This window comes from Coccidioides immitis (genome assembly GCF_000149335.2).
Source record: "Coccidioides immitis RS genomic scaffold supercont3.3, whole genome shotgun sequence".
NCBI classification, from domain to species: domain Eukaryota; kingdom Fungi; phylum Ascomycota; class Eurotiomycetes; order Onygenales; family Onygenaceae; genus Coccidioides; species Coccidioides immitis.
Genome location: NW_004504308.1, coordinates 2,480,611 through 2,499,865, shown reverse-complemented (window position 1 = coordinate 2,499,865; position 19,255 = coordinate 2,480,611). Strand labels below are relative to the sequence as shown.

Genomic DNA, 19,255 nt, shown 5'->3' with positions numbered 1-19,255 from the left:
GATTTAAGTAATGTTTCTCTCTACGGAGTACAGAGTACTCCGTAAAAAGCATGGCTATTATTAGCTCGCGCGTCCAGCTGCCAGAGTTTCGTCTGGCCGTGGGAGCCTCCATCGGCGTTGGCTCTTCGCTTCCGGCTCTCCCGATCCAGGATCCTTCCACCGCACGCTGTTCGCGGGAAAAGCTTAAATCCTGAACCTTCAGCTCTGCCCAAAGTTCATTCTCTAGCTACTCTGGACCCTTGTACCTCGTCAGTCACAGTCGACAAGCAGAGCCACAGATCCTTGCATTGTGGTTTGCATCAGGCCCGGCAGCCTTGTTTGGTCGTTCGTGAGCACCTATTAGGTGTTGAAAGATGAGCTCCGAGAAGTTGGCTGAAACGAAAGCCTAAATATTTGTGCGCGTCTTCGTTATTTTGTATAGCTCGCATCGAGGGTAGGGCATAGCTGATTACTTTCATCGCTAATGCTCCAACAGCCAAACGTCTCCTCGTTTTTGGCGTAGCCAATCTTCGCTGATAAGGTGGCTCACCACTCAACGAGCCAAACCACTCAACGAGCCAAATTCCTTCCAATGCTCCACGCTACGAATTTATTAATTATCTCAACAACAAATTATTATTATTAAACTAGCTATTAAATATTAAATGAGTGTGTTCTTTAAAGCATAGAAATTAGTGTGGCTATGAAAATAAACGTGTGGACGGCCTGATATTGTGGCCAGAGTGAGAGATACGGGGGGTGGATAGGAAAGATTGTAAAGGAATGTCAGCAGTAGATTTCTCAGCTAGAGAGTCTAAAGGCTTGTTAGGGAGGCTAGTAAAGCTCTTACTACTGCTTTGGGAAGATTGTATAGGCTTGCCGCGACGAGGTTCTTTTGTAGGGAGGCCCTGCCGACGGCGCTTTGAAGCCGGTGCTTGAAGCTCTGACTGCTGGTGTTTACTAGCACATTCAACAGCCTGTCTCTCCTTCTCTGCTTGTTGTAAAGCCTTTTTCTCCTCATGGGCAACATGCTGGGCCTCTTGTTGTATAGCATGTTCAAGCTTTTCAGCCTCTCGTTGCTCGCGGGCCTTCATATGGGCAGTCTCTTGTTCAATCTGTTTTTCTTCAGCCTCTCTAGCTGCCTGCTCTCTTTGGAGCTCCTGTTGAAGCTTTGCCTCTTGTGTTTGAGTGATTTTGTGAGCTTTCTCAGCCTCTATTTCATCCTGGTGTTCCCGAGCCTGCAGAACTTTTGTAGGACTCCAGAACTGGGCCTGGCTTGGATTATTGTGATCAAGTAGGCCTAGGGGCTTGCCTTGCTTGTAGTGCTGTTTCTCCATCACAATAGTCAATTTTAGAGCCTGATTTTCATGCTCTAGCAGTTCATTTTGTATTGCAAATTGCTTGCTGGCTTTGATAACCTGTCCAATACTCTGTGAATTTAAGCTGTGCTGAAGATGAATACCCTTAACCTCTTGATGAAGCTCCTGTATATTTGTAGGGATGGAAGGCTCAACTAGTGGTGCAGGGCCTTGTTGATCAGCAGTTTCAAATTGGCTTAGTTGATGCTGGGGATCCAGGGGATAAATGCCAGTCTTTGCAAAGCCAGCATGTATATTGTCACCCGTCAAAGCCTTCTTCCATGCTGCATTGAATAGTCTCCAGAAATCCCTTTTTGTCATTCGAATATAGCCCAGTCCACGGCATAGTAGGGATTCCAGCTTGCTGGAATATGCCTTGCCCAGCGGCCCAAAAACACCAACATCAAGAGGCTGCAAATGGTGGGTAGAGTGCGGTGGAAGGATCAACAGCAGGATCCTTTCGCGGTTTGCATATTCAATAAATTTCATATTTATATGGGAAGAATGCCCATCTAGTAGAAGCAGATGTCTTGCCCTACCTGCTTTTGCCTTTGTATGTGGATTAAAAACCTGTTGCAACCACTCCAGGCCATATTCATCATTGCTCCAGCTGTTTACTGAGGCTGCAAAGTAGGCATATTTGCTTCCATCAAAATCATCCAGCCATGTATCCTGAAGATCTCTGGATTCACCCTGATAAATAAGAGCTGGAGGTAATGTAATCCCATCTGCAGAGACTGAACAGAGCAGTGAGAGGAATTCCTGGCTTCCATCCTGAGTTGCAACACTTTTACCAGCTTGTAGGGCTTTAATAGAGACAAGGTGCTTTGAGGCATGACAGGAGCCTAGAAGAAATCCTTTTTCATCAAAGTTGTATGTGTTTTCTGGTGTAATATTATACTGGCTGATTTTCTCGCTCAACTAAATGCAGCAGTGCAAGCACTCAACAAGTTAGCTAAATTCAACAACTGCACTTGCAAAGAAGCAAAAAAAAGCATCAAATTACAAGGCTATAGAAGTGCTGAAAGCAGTGGTAATTATCTGCTACCTGTCTATTCTTGTCAAGCGGCTTGAGATAAACAGTCTTGATCTTGTCCTTGTGGCGCTCACGAAACTGTGTCACCCAGTTGATTCCCATGTCCTCTCCCGTCATCTCTTGCACGATATTTTGAAGGATTTGAGGTGTAGGAGCAAGGCCGCGGTTGCAGAGCTTGTTTATATACTCTAGGAGCTCATCCTCCTGTATATTGGTGAGCTTCTTCTTATGTCTGGAGGTTGCTTCATGGCAATTGACTTGTAGGCCTTGATGCTGCCAGCGCAGGGTCTCTCGGCTGAGTGAATATTTTTTCGCGGTCGCACTGTAATTTGGAGTCTCTTGCGATTCAAGATCTTCAATTGCAAGCTTAATTGCTTCGTTGTTGACCATGCTATTGCATAATGAAGTTGAGCGTTGAAGAAATTTGATGGTGCGAAAATTTGGCTCGTTGAGTGGTTTGGCTCGTTGAGTGGTGAGCCACCTTATTCAATCCTCTTTGAATTGGCTTCGACGCTGTTCAAAAGTACCTAATCAGTCATATATGGCTGGCCTTCACCTTGGCATTTCTGGCTGCTGCATTTTGTGCTACACACGAGGTCACGGTATCTAGCTTCCACAAGCGCCTGACCGAAAGAGCCGACGATGCAGAACGGAGCCCGTACTTTGCGACCATGGTCGAAGAAGCCCTGGCTGATAGTTTTTGGCGCTCAAGGCGCGGAGAGACGGGCCAATAACTAGCCTAGCCCCAATGAAAAGAGATCCAGAGAGCACAGATCTCCCCTAACTAGGCTGCAGGAGCGGGATCTCTCCAGGTAGCAGCTGATGCTTACACAGTCACACGTCCATGCATCCGGCCAAAGTATTTAGAAGCAGAATATCTGAGCCTCCATGGGTTGCTACTATTCCGTGTCTAACTTATTGGTCTACGGCGGTCATTGGGTGCTTTGTGTTTCTAATATTCTGGGATTTGGTCATACCGTCAAACATAATCGACTTAGCTCTATGTCGCATGCATATTTTCTCCATCCAATACCTGCAGCATGGTGAATTGGATCATGCCCCCCAGCCAGGCCCAAGTGAATGGATATGGACAACAACAGCCGTTGATCTGAACGGTTGGGCTGGTTGATCGTTGTGAGGATATGGAACTGACTATCTGCTTTTCCCTCGTCCTCCCCTCCATCCGTTGCAGGCCAAAGATCCAAACCCGTCCCCCAGCTCTCTATCTCCCAGCAAACATTCCCGAGCATCAGATTCCCATATGCCTTGCAGTATTCCTCCCGCACACTCGAACCTACGAAGCCGCACCCCCTTTGTACGGTCTCATTTACTTCTTTACAACATGATGATCATGAACGGATAGAGATAGACGGCTCTTAGGCCCGACGATATCGCTTGGGATCGAGGATGGCTCTGCTGCATATGGGAGCCCTCGATGCTAGCTTTGGGAGTGGTAGATGGGGTAATTTAGTTATAGGTGCAACATCTCCCTTTGTTAATATTGAGTAACTGGTCGTGTTATCGGATTAATCATGGCAAGTTTTCGTCGTCATCCAAGGGGGCTTGTCCTGGGCCAAGCAAACGGTGGTATCGCAGGACAGAAATGCAGTTCGGGGGGGGGCAGCCGAAGCATTCAGGCCACGCGCGAGTTGTTGTGCGTTGTGAGGCTGGAGCTAACTTGAGCTAACCAAAACTCTCGAACTAATCGCTTCCCACCACGACCACCACCGCTGCCATCATCGCATCACCACACCCAAAAATTACCTGTCCTTTCAACCTTGCTCTGAGAAAAAGCTGGCTCGAGCGACTCCTAGGTAAGCTGCTGCATGGGCAAGAAATCCTTCCTCTCCGTCCTCAGCCACGTTTTTCCCGACGAGCTCCGGCTGTCGCACACTTTTGCTGATTTTCCGAGTTTCTCAACCTGCAAACAGACCCGCCGCCCTATAGCTCTAGCCCGAAATCACCGACGACGTGCAACAACGCTACGTGTTGCTACAACTCGATATACTCGTTCTGTGGGATATCCTCGATTGTCTAAGGTTTGCGGGTAGCAAAGCAGATCCATATTCAAGATGTCTGGAGAAGCGTGGTTATACCTGCTTGCGGTCCTGATCAATGCCGTCAACCTCTTCCTACAGGTCTTCTTTACTATTATGTACAGTGATTTGGAATGGTATGTACGATCCTTTCAATCCTATGTTGTGGGCTAGCTCTGCTTTTCCGACAACGCCTCTGCTGTCTCCCCAACTTTGAATTTTTCACGCATGCTCTCTTCCGCACACAAGGCCGGACTGACACCTTTTCCTTCCACAGTGACTACATTAACCCCATCGATCTCTGCAACCGTCTCAACGCGTATATCGTTCCCGAGGCCGCCGTACATGCATTCTTAACGTTCCTCTTCATCATTAACGGATACTGGCTGGCCATCTTACTCAATCTTCCTCTATTGGCGTTTAATGCGAAGAAGTGCGTTTCGAACAACTCCCTTTAATCGTTGTGGTTATAGAACACCTTTGTTGCTGACCCTCTTGCGCACTCCAGAATCTTCGACAACCAGCATCTTTTGGATGCTACCGAGATCTTCCGAAAGCTCAACGTCCACAAAAAGGTAAGGACCGTCTATATCTTCATTCGTTCACTGGTCCGGGACTGACTTCCCCCTCTTCAGGAATCATTCATCAAGCTCGGTTTCCATTTAATCATGTTCTTCTTCTACCTGTACAGCATGATTGTGGCCCTCATCCGTGACGAATCGCATTGACTGCGCGAGAAAGCAAGTTATGCGATGAAACACGGTCGGCCGGTCGGATATTGAGCGTCTTTCTAATCGTCAACCAAGCATCTTTCCACCGTTCCCGCCCTATCATTGCAGGGCAATGCTTACTTTATCTTCAAGCTCGTGCAGGAGGCATGGCCCAGTTACTACCATGCCCTAAATCTGGGCACCATTCTATAACTGGAAGTCCAAGTAATATTCCTCGCGAGCATGAATGATTATCACTTAATATGTGCTATATACTCACCAGGGGTGGCCTGTTTCCTCTTTCTCAAATTTAGCGAAGCACCGGGAATGTCCATCATACGATTCTGAACAGTATATTCCTGTCACCCCCTCTTTCTCTTGCTCCACACGGACCGGAATTGTATCTACTGTAGTAGTACAGGATTTCTCATTTACTTATGCTCTGTTCGTCTATATGATATTACGCTGGGATGTGGATAATGAAAAAATGATGTTGGGAGCCTTTGATGTTCCGATAGCGACTTCGCTGGTTTTGCCCTGGCTCTTGAATAGCCGAGCATCTTTCCTCGGGAGATGATGTATATACTGTACTCATTAGCGACGAGAGATGTTCATAAAATATTTATATGGATCCGAATTTTGATGAACTTGAAATTGTTTTAGTCCGAAAGAACCATAGTAACTTATGTGGACGGAGTACAATTAAAGTGCTGGCTGACTATGCTTCCAGCTGTCTGTGTACCGCCGATCATGGCCCGGGGGGAAAGGAACTTCTTCGCTCCTCGATTCAATACGGGGTGGATTCCCGGCGGACCATTCGCGACGCCTCTGCTTGAGCAAAGCCGCGGGCCAAGGATGGCTCGTTGGCTTGACATTCGTTGTTCAGCCAGCGAAAGTGGCGCCTTCTCGTGTCCCTGTCTTCAACTGCTCGCACACACAACGAATTCATTTAAACGTCCAGCATCATCAGCCGGCGGACAGATGCTTTTAATGTCAAGGCCTTTACACCTGCAAAACCCGATGTTTAAAGGTCGATCTAGTCCACAAGGAAGATAAAGTGCAAATATATGCCGTTAACTACGGAGTACAGAGTACTTAACTATCTACAATTTCATGCCTAACGCAATGGCATCAACTACTTTTTCTCTAAAATCCAAGGAAAGTTCCGTGTCGCTAGTCTTCCGGAAATCACTCGTCAGGCATCTGACTACAGCGCTTGCATATGCAATGCCCATTTCGCGGGGAAGCTCAGTCTGCGACAGAGCAACCAAAGCGTTTCGCACGTCTTTGGGTTTGGGGAGTTTCCCGGTCCGCTGCCCCTCCTTGATGCGAGCGTCGAATAGCTGGGAGACGGTTTTCCAAAGGCCAATCTCCAGCAACACCACGCCCAGAGCATAAATATCGTGGGGTCGTGCGAATTGACGTGTTGGTGCGCCCTGTCGTTCTGGGTGCCGGTAAATATTCGGCTCAATCTCGAAATCGCTTCGCATGTCGGTAGCACCTTCGACGTGTCTTGCATAGCCCCAATCACCTAGGAAGGCAACTATTTGCGAGCGCTCGGCGCCGTTGGGAGGGACGAGAACTCGCTGTATTTCAACAGAGGCGACGCCCTCTTTGTTCTGCTGGAAAAGGAGGATTCCGCGGCTCCAGATGTTCTTGTGCAGCCACAGGGAAGCGTGAACATTGGAGAGGGTTAGGGCCAGACAGTGAGCAATGCTGAAGCGATCGGTAAGGGACGGTTTCAGGGGTCGTTTCGTTTTAACGTCGACCTTCGTGATTAGATCGTGCAACGTGCAGATCTTGACGCCCGTTTCCGTTTCACCATCGGCCTGAAGGGACGGCAGTTTATAAACAAAAGCTGTCCTCTCCTTTTCCACCTGGTCCATGAACCCAAGGCATTGGAGTGAGTAAATGGCGGGCTGCTGTGGTTCATTGGCATTTTCTCCTCCATCGTGAAAGGTGGAATTCTGCAGAAGCCACGCAAGATTTCTCACAGGCTCCTTCAGCTCAGCGATCTCCTCGGGATCCAAGTCGTCCAGCCGTAGACGACGGTCATACTCGCGGTATTCAACCAAGACTTGCAGTGACTCTCCGCTACATGTCCAGCGGGCTGGTTGAAAGCGGTTTGAAGGGCTCCCTTCCTCCGCAATATCTCCTTGGAGCTCCTGAAAGTCATCGGGTGGTTGTGAGGATATAAGTTTCTGCCTTTGGACAACCTGCTCTAGACCGGTACCTTTAAGGCTCTCGTTGTTTGCAGTCGATGCGGAATCCGCGATATTGTAAACCATTTCCTGAGAAAAATGTTGCATCACGTCCCTCAGGTTGCTCGTCCACCCCTGGTATTCCTCCATGATACCAAGTAGCTTCTTTTTATCAAAGAGGGACCAGTCGTAGCCCTTCATCTTGAGGGCTTTGGCTTGGGTCTTGGCCCGCTCCAGAAAGGACTGTTTCCATTTTTCCCGTTTGCTCACGCTGTCGCCCTCCTCGCTCACTTTTACTTTCTCGTCGAAATCATCGTATCGACCAACGAGCACTCGATACTCTGCGAGCACCCGGCTCATCTTCAGCAGCAGGTCGCAAATTGTGTCGGCTATCCATTCCGGAAGTCGCCCGGGAAGCATTAGCCCATTTTTCTCGTCTAGAAACCTCCGGCGAAAAAACTCCAACGAGGTAAGCTGGAGGTCGAGTTTAAGCTGGATGCTGGCTCGATCGTCGTCGTAATCCTTGATATCAGAGATAACCCCCTTTATAAAGATGGTCACCTTGATGACATGGTCAATCGCAGTGGCGGCGGTGCCGTAGAAGTCCATCGCTGTAGCCGTTGAGAAAGGAGGAGGAGAGCCTTGCCCCACCAACGGGCCGTCTGGAGGGGGAAGACGCTACTTAAATGTCTCCCCATTTCTTGCGTGATGGATTTATTTGCCAAGCGAGGGATGCTGCATAACTGCCTTACCAGTTTAGCCGAGAGCTATGTTTTCCCTCAGCCTCGCGAAGAACCCATGGAGGCGCGGGAGATAGCCTTACCCCTACCCTCGCCGTCACCACGTTGGGAACCCCCTTCCCCCCCCACCAAGGCAAAGGGTGGTTGAAAAGCGAGAAGCTCTTAATTAGCCACGGGTGCGCATCGGCAATCGACACAAAGACTACTTCAGAAAGCGTTTTCTACGGTAGGAGCTGTTGTTGATCTCTCTATAATTGTCCCTTTTCAGGCTTATCTGACACCTGGGAAAAACCACTAATCGCTTCACGGCAAGTGTGCTCTCCCTCCTAGCCCATACGTGAAAGCCGCCTCTGCATCCGGGAAAATGACATTTGAGGTATGGAGTCGCCCATAGATATAAAGTATATCTCGTGCTTTTAAGTAATGACTGACTTTTTAGTATGCATCTGAGGAGCTCATTGATGGCTCCAGTTTACTCAACGAAGCGAGTGAAGACCTTCTCAACGACGCATTAAACATTCTAGAAGACGATGACCCCACAGCAGATCTATTGGAGCTCGACCTTGGCGAGAGTGAAACCCCCTTGGACGACGCTTTAGAGGTTCTGAGGGATGGCAGCGCAAGTCCTCTGGATGCTGAGTGCGATACTGGCCTGGTTGACCCTCTCGAGGAGAGAGTTACCTCAATCCGGAATGGGGAGCATCAGTATATGAGTACCCTATCCCATTTCACCAGCATTCTTTCTAGGACGCGGATAAATGGACCACGGCATTTGAAACAATTCAATTTGAAAACACGGGCAGCTAAAATTGGCACCGGGGCGCAGTTCACCGTATTCCGTGAATACCATGACGACTTTGGCGGCACCGAGGGTTTGGTTGTGAAGCGTGTCAACGTACCATTGTCAAGAGAGAATGGAGTAAGTTTCGCAGCTGGAGAAGACTATCGTCTCCAGCTGCGAACATTGGAGCTCGAAGTACGTTCACTTTGCAACCCTGTCCTTCGAAACCATCGAAATATGGTGCACTTGGTTGCTTGGGGCTATGATTATCCTATGCCAGATACTCCTGTCCCAGTGTTATTCATGGAGTCCGCTCTCATTACTCTCACTGATCTTCTTAAAGCTGAGAATGAGGAGTTGATGGGTAATAATCCAACAGATATTAAACATCAGCTTTCACTGGATATTGTCGCCGGAATACAAGCGCTTCATTCCCTTAATATAATACACGGTGATATAAAACCCGATAATGTCCTCGTGTTCAAAGAGACCAAAAATGAAAAGGTTCCATTTTGCGCCAAAATTAGCGACTTTGGAGTCTGCATAGACATGGAGATTCCTGGGAGCGAATTCACGATCGATGATTACAGAGGAACACCCGGCTGGGTTGCCCCGGAAATTCAAGACCCTTCTCAATTGCCAGGTGCCGCTTTCAAACCTGAGCTTATGCCACGATTCGACTCCTATAGCCTTGGGCTTACGATCTTGTCCATATTCGTCAAACGGGGCGAGCTGGTTGATTTGGATGTGGATGACGAAAGCCGTTTTGATGTGGTCATCAGTCTCCTCAGAGAAGAGGAATCAATCCCATCAGGCCTACGAATGCAACTCAGAAGGGCTTTGAAAGGATTGTTGGCGGAAGATCCTTGGTCGCGAGTGTTACCAAACCCGGATCTTCTTAATACTGGCGCGCCCGCATATACAACTTGGTACGTTGGACATTTTGTTTCGGTCTCGAACACTTCGAACCACTTTTCTAATGTGAGCCAGGTTGTCTGTATCCCAAACAGGGCGCAGCGGAGGCCAACATGCTGGTACTGCAGGCAATATACATAACAGAGGTCCTAACTTCTGGCGCCGCCTTGATACTGCCGTCGTTACGGAGCTTGAAGAACAATACAGTACTTCTAAATCTTCGTTTGATAGTGATGTTCTTTTTGGTTTGGCGCAGAGAATTACGAGGACAAGGACATCATATATTGATCAACTACTTGAATATGTCACCGAGTCTGCCAGGGGTGGTTACTCTCCAGCAAGAGCAGTGTACGCTCAGCTGATGCATGCTCACCGCCGAACCCCGGAATTTAAAAATGAGATTTTGCACAAGTGGACATTACAGGCTGTTGCGGAGGGCTATTTGTTCGCTAAAACATCGTCAACGATAACTCAGGAGGACCTAGAGGCAGCAAAGCAGAAATTCAGGAACGCGGGTGGATACGCGACCGATCCGTTCCTAAAAAAGAAGAATATGCTTGAGGTTGCGCGAGATACCCACAAAGCGATGGCATTCGTGGCAGAAAACAAAAATGTAGTGGATAAGAAAGGCAATACGATGCTACATGTCGCTGCTGCTCTGGGTGCCCTGGATGTTCTGCAGAAACTCGTCGAAGAAGCTAAGATTCCAGTGGATATTCAAAACGATAATCTTGAGACACCGCTTTACAAGGCATTTCAAGCTGGACAGGTTCGAGTTATTGATTATCTGCTTGACAAAGGCGCAAAAGCATCGACTTTGACTAGACAGGAAAAGCTAACTACCCTACATTGGCTGTTTACTCTTCCAGAAGACAGTATTCGCAGAATTGCAACTCGATTAGTCCGTGAAGCAGGGGCTTTGATCGATGCACAAATAGTTACCGTGGCCGAGGTGAGTGGAGGAACTCCGCCCAGAATTCATATTCTTCATTTGTAAGTCATTTATCTACGACCCCTTGCGCCACCAGCGGCTGTGGCCTTGAGCGAAATTAATCCAATTAAATAGCCCATTCGAACTTCCCCTCGGCACGCCATTACACTGGGCCGCGTTTGCACGTAGCAAGCCCGCAATGGAAGCGCTTCTTGATTTGGGCGCCAATATCAATGCTACATATCATGATTCCGATGTAGGCTCGACACCTCTATTCTTAGCAGCATGGTATGGCGAGGCGGAGGTTGCAAGCTTTCTCCTTTCCAGAGGTGCTAAGGCAACTGTGAAAGACCCGAAAGGTCGAAATATACTCCATTATATGGCATATTTTGTTCCAAATTACCATGGTAGTCTGCCATATTCGTGGCACTATTGGGTCCGCCATGGGAACTGGGATGATCACATGGCACAAGCCACAAAGCTCGTCAGGCTATTGGTAGAGGCGGGAGCGGACATCAATGCGGAGTCCCAGGTGCCCCGGCAAATGACCCCGATTAGAATTGCATCAGAAGAGTGGAACGGCGGAGTAGCCTATGCATTGGCAACTGTGGGAGCGGATGCTGATGCTGGACGCAGCGGTACAGGTGGGTGCACATCCATACTTCAAAACATATATTTGCTAACGAAAAATCTTTCAGTTCATAAATGGGCCAGTATTCGGGGAGCGGAGCTCACTTATCCTGAATCTTACCTTGATATATTCCGAAGCGTCACTCAGAGATCGAAAGATATCGACGCTCGGGGTGAATTTGATGAAAACACCCCTCTTCATGACGTTGTTGCGGCGATGCACGAAGAGGATGAGGTGGAAGGCGCATGTGATATTATGTTTGCTCGCGACTCGCCACCGGATATTAATGCAGTAAATCGCAAGAAGTGGACTGCATTATATTACGCGCTATTCACAGAGCGAGACCCTGCGCGACGGGCAAGGTATTTGATTAAGAAAGGGGCTGACCTTACTATTCGTACTTATGATGGGAAGAACATTCTTTTCCCAATCACTTATAATGTTGTTTTCAGCGATCAGCAGAGTCATGACCTAATTATCGAGCTTTTGTCTCATCTTGTACAGGCTGAAGCCGGCTTGACTGACACAAGTCAGGCCTATCAGAAATACTTCCTTCCGGCCCCGGGAAATATTCTAACCTTAGCAGAAGCCGCGAGAGCGGGTCGAGTGCAAACAGTGAAACTTCTTCTAGATCTAGGGCTCGAGCGTGATATCAATAAATTCGTCGACACAGACCCGCCATTTACCGTATTGGATGAGGCTGTCTTACGAGCTTCATCAAGGAGGCAAGAGCATTTAGAGTCGCTAGCATCGTTCACTTCGGCCGCAGCCCGCCAACGAGCTCTGGCTGCTGGCATTGTGTATGGGAAAACGTCTGAGAGCCCAACTCGTGCTGAGGAGGCGTATTCAGGTTGCCCAAAAGTCCTGAGCCTCTTGCGGTCGCGCGGGGCGAAAAGGGGGAGCGAGCTTGGACCGCTGGGGAGTTCGGAGCCCCCTTCCATCACGGACATGTTCCCAAAATACTTCCTGCACCCCGATATCTGGGATGTAATGGATCTATATTGGCTTGGATTCACACCCGAGAGCCAGCCACATAGGCATGACTGGGATATTCTATATGAATTATCCCGGTATCCAGAGGATTGGCGAGATCAGGTTGTTGAGATACTACGCGAGATGTACAAGGATGCGCTATGGCGGCCAGACCTGAAGATGATGCAACGCGCGGCAAAAGCACAGCTTCAAGCAGTTGGAAAGGCAACTCAAGAGAAGCCAGCAGTCCCGGAGGTCCCAGACAGCGAATTGCTTCGGAAAATACTCAGCATGCTTGCAGTAGCGGGAAAGCCAGATTCCAGCACAACCACCCCGAACGAGAAGGACCAAAAGGCAGTATGGGTGAATGCCAGAGAAACAACAAAGTCTGGTCCTAATGGTCTCCATCCCACTATTCCAGGACATATTTTCCAAGTGGAACTTCTGGGGAACAGATCACTGGGGGATACAAGAAGGGTTAAAGAATGAGAAAAAAAATTGATATAAACGATGGGTCAACTCTTGAAAGGGAAATGGACGCATTGTCATGTTAAAGCCACTTCAAGATGGTTGAATCTCACGACACCTTATGGTCCCGTGTCAAGTTTATGATCCCTCTCAACACATCACAAATCCATTGTTGCCTTTATGTCTCAGTACGAAGTGGTTTGGTGTACCCTGTATTCTTGTTCATAACAGCAAGCCTGATTTGCTTGTTTTTCTCCTCCAACTACTGTAGGCAAAACCCAATCGAAATACACTACTGTGATGGAGGAAATCTCTTCAGTGACTAACTAACTACATCTTTGCTATCAGCTAAGATTAGTCTGGGTCGGTAATGTTTCCAATCTCTACTGAAAAGTTGTTGACATCCCCTTGGAATATCCCTATCAGCGCCTCACAGTTGGGGCAAGGTGGCTTGAAAGCGAGCGGAAGATTGTTTTCACCTCTCACAAACACCTTTTGTTCACGGTACATTTGGTATTCTGTGAGCGTTTCATCATACGCTATTTTGCTTTCGAGTGCAATCCCATGGCATTGTTTTGCCCTTGCGGCATCACTTGCAGTCTCTCCTCAGTTGACAATGGCCAATCATCGCAAAGGCAAGAAGAAAACATACCTAAACAGTTCCAAGAAAGGATACGTCTCGGCACAGTTCCCAAATCTTGTGCCCGCTAGATACGTCGGGGTACGTAAAACCGAGACATCGAAACTGTAAGGCGCTGGGATCACACCCCCGATGCGTTCATATCTCGCCAGCCTCAACCTATCTGGCCATTTCTTGCCCACGGGCGAACCCGAGGTAACCTTGGTGGCCCATCCAGCTAGTGAGCCCCCCAGAAAGAATTCACTGGCGCCCCCGTCCCGTGTACGCCAGGTGCACTGGAGGGCAGCGGGGAAGCTAATATCAGATCCCGCAAATGGCGAAAGGACCCGACACCATCGGCCGTAGACCGCTGTCATGGGAATGTAGAAGCGTCTTGCGTTCGCGGGAGCGGGAGCAAACCCAATGACCCATAGAAACAGCCCTAGGAGATCATGCGGGTTCCAGTAAGAGGTATCAGCATGCTGGTGGTATTCCACAAGGAATTTGCTATTCTTTTTGTCTGCTTTATCGGTGTTGAGAGAGCGATAGGTGTTTTGGTCCGGGTTCATATTTTCCCCTCGTCCCTTGAAGTCGGCTCCCTCAGGTGCACTATAGATTTGGAAAGACTCAACATAGTCAGACGCTCTCCCTAAGCGCTCGGCGGGAGTGGTACGGGCTTTCCCTTGATCCTTACCAAAGATCAAAAATATTGGCCCTAAGGGCTTTTAGAGGCACACTAAGTTCGCCCAACCTTGTGCTTCGGTCTTGAAAGTCCGCTTCAGATTCAAAATACGCCTTGGGATCGTTGCCGACGCCATCAAGAAACTTGAATATCTAAGTCCAGCTGGTTAGAGGCGCGTTTGGGGCCAGGAGGCAGAAGGAAGAGGAAGAAACTGAAGTACATCATTCTTATCGAATTTCCAGGCGTTCAGCAGGTTCAGGTTGCCATTGAAGGCCAGGTCAACATTCTCCGGCCTTGCCATGCCTAGCGGAATGAAACACAGGTGAATATGTTCAACAAAAACTGCAAGCGGATCTCACTGCCTTCTATGACGCCCGAGTCCGATAACATTGGATCTAAAATGCTAATCCTACGAAGAGAAATGGAAACATTCTACATATGTATGAAGCCTTTAGTGACCTCGTCGCTGGTGCCCAATACATGGAAAGCTGGATGACAGATCGGTGGCGCTGCGCTGGTCTTTGGCTCTGCAAGGTGAAGATCAAAAACAAGATATCTATCCATGCACATGATGTAACCCCGCGACGTAGCGTAACTATATACGGAGTACATACTGCCCTCGTATCTGGAGGAGCAGGAAAAGACTTGATATGCCATGCAGCCACCGTCAACCCACATACTTATCCAGCCGTCAGACACCCCCTCAACTCTACGCTCGCCCGAAGAGATAATCTCGTCCTCTCCGCCGGAAGACGCTCTACTCTTTCTGCCTTGAGTGTTATTTTTGAACCAAAAGTTTTTTGAGCCTACAATAACTACGCTAACGCCCTGCCGGCCGCCGCTCCAATGGAGAGTTCATCTCGGCTTCTCAAGGTATGTTTTGCCCAGTGGAATTGCACAATCATTCCTGGCTGACCGTGTACTCCGCGGTGAAAGACGCAGATTCCGCCAGACTGGACAGATAACCCAGTGAATATGGACAACGATCGCTACTGGAAGCAGCCATCCGGTGAAGGCCTGCCAATGGCTAAAGAATACGGGCTGAACGTGTCCAAGATCAAGGGAATCATATGCAGCTCCCAAATTTCCGGCGAGTCCATGTACATGTTCGAGTATGAGGGAAAATACTACCTCTGGAACCAGATTGAGCAGTCAGTCTGGCAGATCGTCAGCCCGACGAATCTGCAGGATATTTTGGTGGAGATGGCCAAGGAATCGGGCAGCACCATGAAGATGAAGGAGTTGGACCCGGCTGGAAGCTAAAGTGTTTGGGAGAGTCCGTTGCCTGCATAACTAGTTCGCTATGGATATATTGTGCAGATACGTAACAAACCCATGAGTTTCCAAGCGCCTATCGGACAGACGCTTTCCGCTCTAATCCAGGGTTTACTCTCTGCGTCGCATGCTGCAATCCATAAGCTTGTAAGCACCGTGTTTGCTTTTCTCGTCCCTTGACATGGACGGACATCCGGCCGCCAATTGCAACCCGTCAAGGGATTGTGTAGCCATCATCGCTGAAGAATTTTCCCCGGAAGGCGGGTATTTTGAGCTGAACTATATCCCACTGCACAGCACTGCAACGTCAGACATACTTCGTTGTCAAATCGTCGGACTCAATGTGGAGTCCCCGATGACGACTACACGGGTGGTTTGTCGACATTCTTGAGATGATCCTTCAGGTAGCCATGTCACCAGCTTGAGTGCAAACAAAAAGCAGCCCGCGTACCCAGGCCATCATCGCGAGTATATACTTGACTCATTTTCAGGGTTGACTTTGCATATTGTGCAGGATTTGTTGGGCTCTCCTGTGATTAAATTGACTGTTACTCAATTACAGTACGCTAGCCTGCCAGGAGCATGCTTCCATCCAGTGTGGGATCTGGCTATCCTGATACTGGAATCTTTCTTAGGCCCTAGATTTTCTTTTTCTCCACGGAGTAAGAACACATGTGCAAAGAGCCCCATGAAGTGATTATGGAGGGGAAGAGGCGCGGGGGGAAAGCTTTTGATTCCAACCAGCTAACCCCTTGACCATAATATAGGAGGCAAGAGTTGGCGAGACGGGATAGACAGTCAAATTCGAAACTCCGTTGGGCGAACAGATGGATGCTTGACCGAAAGCTGACCCATGACAATGCACCGCACGGACACGAAAATATGTCAAAGCTCACACCAGCTGTATTGCAAACAATGGCTGTGCATTAAAAAAAACTTTTCAAGGTAAAGAGATTGTAAATATATATTGGCAATCAAGTGGCTGTCATGGCCCGGACGCTTTGATCATTGCCATTGTCGCCAACCAACACCCGCATTCAGTAGAGATGCCTGAAGGCTGGATTGCTATAGTGTTTAAAGGTTGTCTGCCTAGCCTCATATGGCTCGCAAGTTGAGGGGTTGGAGAGCAAGACCAGCGAGATTCTTAACTCAAAAAGGTTATGGGGTGTGGACCATCATGGGTTGCAGATTCACATACTCCGTACTCCGTACTCCATACGGAGTACATACGTACATACTTTGTAGAGATGCATATCATCGGCTGGCTAGTTATGTAGTTGTAATGCTGCACCGGAGCCTCCTCGTCTGCTTGGCGAAAGGATACTGCTCAGCACCACCAAATGTTGCACGGCATTGCCGATCGTGCCAACCCTCCCCCGCAGCTACGGAGTCGATGCTGCAGAAACACTCAACCGAGCGAAGTGCAGAGTTAAACGCCACCCGTCGAAGTAAATTGCAAGTATTCATCCGCATCAACCCAATCGGGCCTCAAAGATCAGTAGGGAGTACTTGTATCATGGCAGACGCTTCTTTTTTGCCCCTCATAACAAAATAAATGGGGATACATCGGATCCAGACGTCCACAGGTGTTCTACATCCACAGAGTTTACTGGAAACTGCTTCTCGAGGTTCAGGCTGCCCTTGGTGGAAGGTTGGCGCAGCATTTTTGACGATTTCGCTGGAAACGGATCTATGGTGCAAGGAGCAAATATGAGTCAAACCGCAAAATATTACATCTATTCCAGCAAGGCGCCTAGCCACCCCGGGCCAGGTATTCAAATTGATCGAGCAACAAGCGCAAACACAGACAATTTCGTGTCTCTCCTGAAAGCTAAACTCATCATTTTGAATGCTAAGCCCAATGCCGAACACATTGGGTATTTTGACCAGTCCGACGAGTGGTGGAAATGGCTCAAAAAGCTAGACCCGAACGGGTCCTGCCAATTTTCCCTAATGCTGGACGCGACTGAAAAGGAAGTGCAAAGTTTCGAGTTTCAGCTTACAAGTCCCGCGAAGATGACGTTCAGCTCATCGGCAGGGGCTCTTAAATTTGCTTTCGGCGCTGATTCAAGTGGCAAGCAAGCGAAAATACCGGTTCCCGGCCTGTTCCCCGAAGGAACGATGCTCTATTGTGGACTTGACCCTTCAAAGTCGGATGTGAGCTTTACAGTGGGGGAGGCTTTGAAGTATACTGGTCGAACCGGACTGATTCCTTTCCTTCCGCAAGAAATGACAAGCTGGACGCTTCTTTGGGATAAAAATAAAGCCAGTGAGAAGCGCAACGCCCTGTGGTTCAATCCATGCTTCGCTTCACAAACGACGATTCGGATGCAGCTTCAATTAGAAGAAGCAGGAAGGAAATCCCTTGAGGAATGGTGGAGTGTCGTCCTAAAAGATATCCAGGTCAAAAATGCAGAAGTCGTCTGCAAGAAAACGCTAACAGAAGGGAAAACAGCGGCCGGCACTGTTGGTGTACATCAAGGCCAGATTACATTCAAATTCGAATGTTCAGTGGAAGCAAAACCAAAACCGGTGGATATAGTTGCTGCTATTGCATTCCAGGAAGCGGCTGTTCAACTGACCTTCCAGCCGAAGACGTCTGTCACTTTGGGAGACATCCTGGAAGGCCTTGCGAAGCTGTTATCACAAGATCTGGGGTCGATGATGTCCATCCTCACAAAGGAGGATATTTTTCAGTCTATGCATTTCCGGCGGCTGACGGTTACCCTTGATACACTCGACGGCGTAAAGAAACCAAAACTCTCACGATTTGAGATTGACATTGAGGTTTCCGCCAAATTCGGGAAGAAAACCGCCGAACAGAACGTGGTCTTCCTCCTCACATACATCTGGACAAAACGAAGGGGAAGCTCTATATCGGGCCAGTTCTGGAACGGTAAGTTCATACTTCAACAGCCCCAACTCAGTCAACATGCCAGAAAGCTAACATGAGATTAGGGCTCGCTTCGTCCAAACATCTTGACGTCAGCCCTTATTATGAAGAGTGGATTGATATGAAGCCTCTTGCCCCAAACCCGGCGCCGTACATCGACCTGACCTCGATCGTCCCTGGGGAAGAAATCAAGGATATTCCCGACAACATCCCCACAGAGATCGAAAGCGCAAGTATCATGCTATCGGGCTCTGACTTCGCCATGGGCGGTGTCATTAAAGCGAAACCAGTAACCCCAGGCTCCATTCCGCAGCCATATCTAGGTAGAATTAGGCTGTTTGTCTCGTATGCCTGGGGTAAGAAGAAGGACTTCAAATTAAGCTTCGGGTTCGAAGCGGGATTGGAACCAAGCAAAGAGTCGAAACACCAGCAGCCCGCTATTCTCACTGGGGACCTAGAATACAATTCCAAGAGCTAATGAATACAGTAGTTCGCTTCCCGTATCAAACCCTATCATGGTTAGCTGCGAACTTGTGCTCCGTAGTGAATTTAGATTCTGGTGATTTTGAAAAGGGGGGAAAGTTTGGAAGGATTTTCTATGATGATCAGTACCTAACTTAGGTGTCATATTCATTGAGCGAGCCATCGCCATGCGTTGTGACATTGAAGCGGGATTAAAGAAGTACTAAAGAGATAATTGACACATCACCAGACGCCCGCATCGTTATTTGTTTTATTAGTTATTGCACACAGATAACTGATGGAACAGAGTATAATGCGGGCGATGAAATCCTCTCGCGTTCTTAGCACTTCGACAAGCCCCTAGTAGCCAGGGTCACAAATAATATTCTGTAGTGTCATGAGCTAGTGCACGAATTGCTGGCTGCCCTACGGAGTACTGAGTACTCCATGCTCCGTACTTCATTTAAGAGCCGGATGGTCCCAAGGAGGACTCTTGATTTCTCCTGGCCCCGCCTGGATAAAGGCAGCAAGGGATTGGGGCCGGCTTGTGTGCAACACGTTAAATA

At 48.5% G+C, this 19,255-nt stretch overlaps 6 protein-coding genes across 6 annotated transcripts; 4 read left to right on the top strand and 2 right to left on the bottom strand.

Annotated features, from left to right (window-relative positions):
- The first annotated feature begins 4,149 nt into the window (after positions 1 to 4,149).
- On the top strand, positions 4,150 to 5,553 carry CIMG_08010 (ER-derived vesicles protein ERV14). Its single transcript, XM_001240846.2, has 4 exons — positions 4,150 to 4,546; positions 4,687 to 4,842; positions 4,918 to 4,984; positions 5,045 to 5,553. Exons 1-4 carry the CDS (start codon positions 4,446 to 4,448, stop codon positions 5,135 to 5,137), a joined length of 417 nt encoding a protein of 138 aa, XP_001240847.1. The 5' UTR covers positions 4,150 to 4,445; the 3' UTR covers positions 5,138 to 5,553.
- Positions 5,554 to 6,159: 606 nt separating this feature from the next.
- On the bottom strand, positions 6,160 to 7,929 carry CIMG_08011 (uncharacterized protein; the record flags this gene model as incomplete). The annotated part of the gene is made up of 1 exon (XM_001240847.2): positions 6,160 to 7,929. The coding sequence occupies one exon, from the start codon at positions 7,927 to 7,929 to the stop codon at positions 6,223 to 6,225; it is 1,707 nt and encodes a 568-aa protein (XP_001240848.1). The 3' UTR covers positions 6,160 to 6,222.
- Positions 7,930 to 8,028: 99 nt separating this feature from the next.
- Positions 8,029 to 13,068, top strand: CIMG_08012 (serine/threonine protein kinase; the record flags this gene model as incomplete). Its single annotated transcript, XM_001240848.2, has 7 exons — positions 8,029 to 8,164; positions 8,231 to 8,286; positions 8,374 to 8,436; positions 8,500 to 9,770; positions 9,832 to 10,749; positions 10,823 to 11,331; positions 11,386 to 13,068. 7 exons carry the CDS (start codon positions 8,029 to 8,031, stop codon positions 12,777 to 12,779), a joined length of 4,347 nt encoding a protein of 1,448 aa, XP_001240849.2. The 3' UTR covers positions 12,780 to 13,068.
- CIMG_08013 (uncharacterized protein) lies at positions 13,010 to 14,397 on the bottom strand. The gene is made up of 4 exons (XM_001240849.2): positions 14,280 to 14,397; positions 14,072 to 14,211; positions 13,411 to 13,986; positions 13,010 to 13,350 (listed from the first exon to the last, which is right to left on the bottom strand). Exons 1-4 carry the CDS (start codon positions 14,358 to 14,360, stop codon positions 13,113 to 13,115), a joined length of 1,035 nt encoding a protein of 344 aa, XP_001240850.2. The 5' UTR covers positions 14,361 to 14,397; the 3' UTR covers positions 13,010 to 13,112.
- Positions 14,398 to 14,730: 333 nt separating this feature from the next.
- CIMG_08014 (uncharacterized protein) lies at positions 14,731 to 15,487 on the top strand. Its single transcript, XM_001240850.2, has 2 exons — positions 14,731 to 14,932; positions 14,996 to 15,487. The coding sequence occupies exons 1-2, from the start codon at positions 14,906 to 14,908 to the stop codon at positions 15,320 to 15,322; spliced, it is 354 nt and encodes a 117-aa protein (XP_001240851.2). The 5' UTR covers positions 14,731 to 14,905; the 3' UTR covers positions 15,323 to 15,487.
- A 1,471-nt stretch (positions 15,488 to 16,958) lies between these two features.
- On the top strand, positions 16,959 to 18,726 carry CIMG_08015 (uncharacterized protein). The gene is made up of 2 exons (XM_001240851.2): positions 16,959 to 18,230; positions 18,293 to 18,726. The coding sequence occupies exons 1-2, from the start codon at positions 17,027 to 17,029 to the stop codon at positions 18,703 to 18,705; spliced, it is 1,617 nt and encodes a 538-aa protein (XP_001240852.2). The 5' UTR covers positions 16,959 to 17,026; the 3' UTR covers positions 18,706 to 18,726.
- Positions 18,727 to 19,255: the final 529 nt, after the last annotated feature.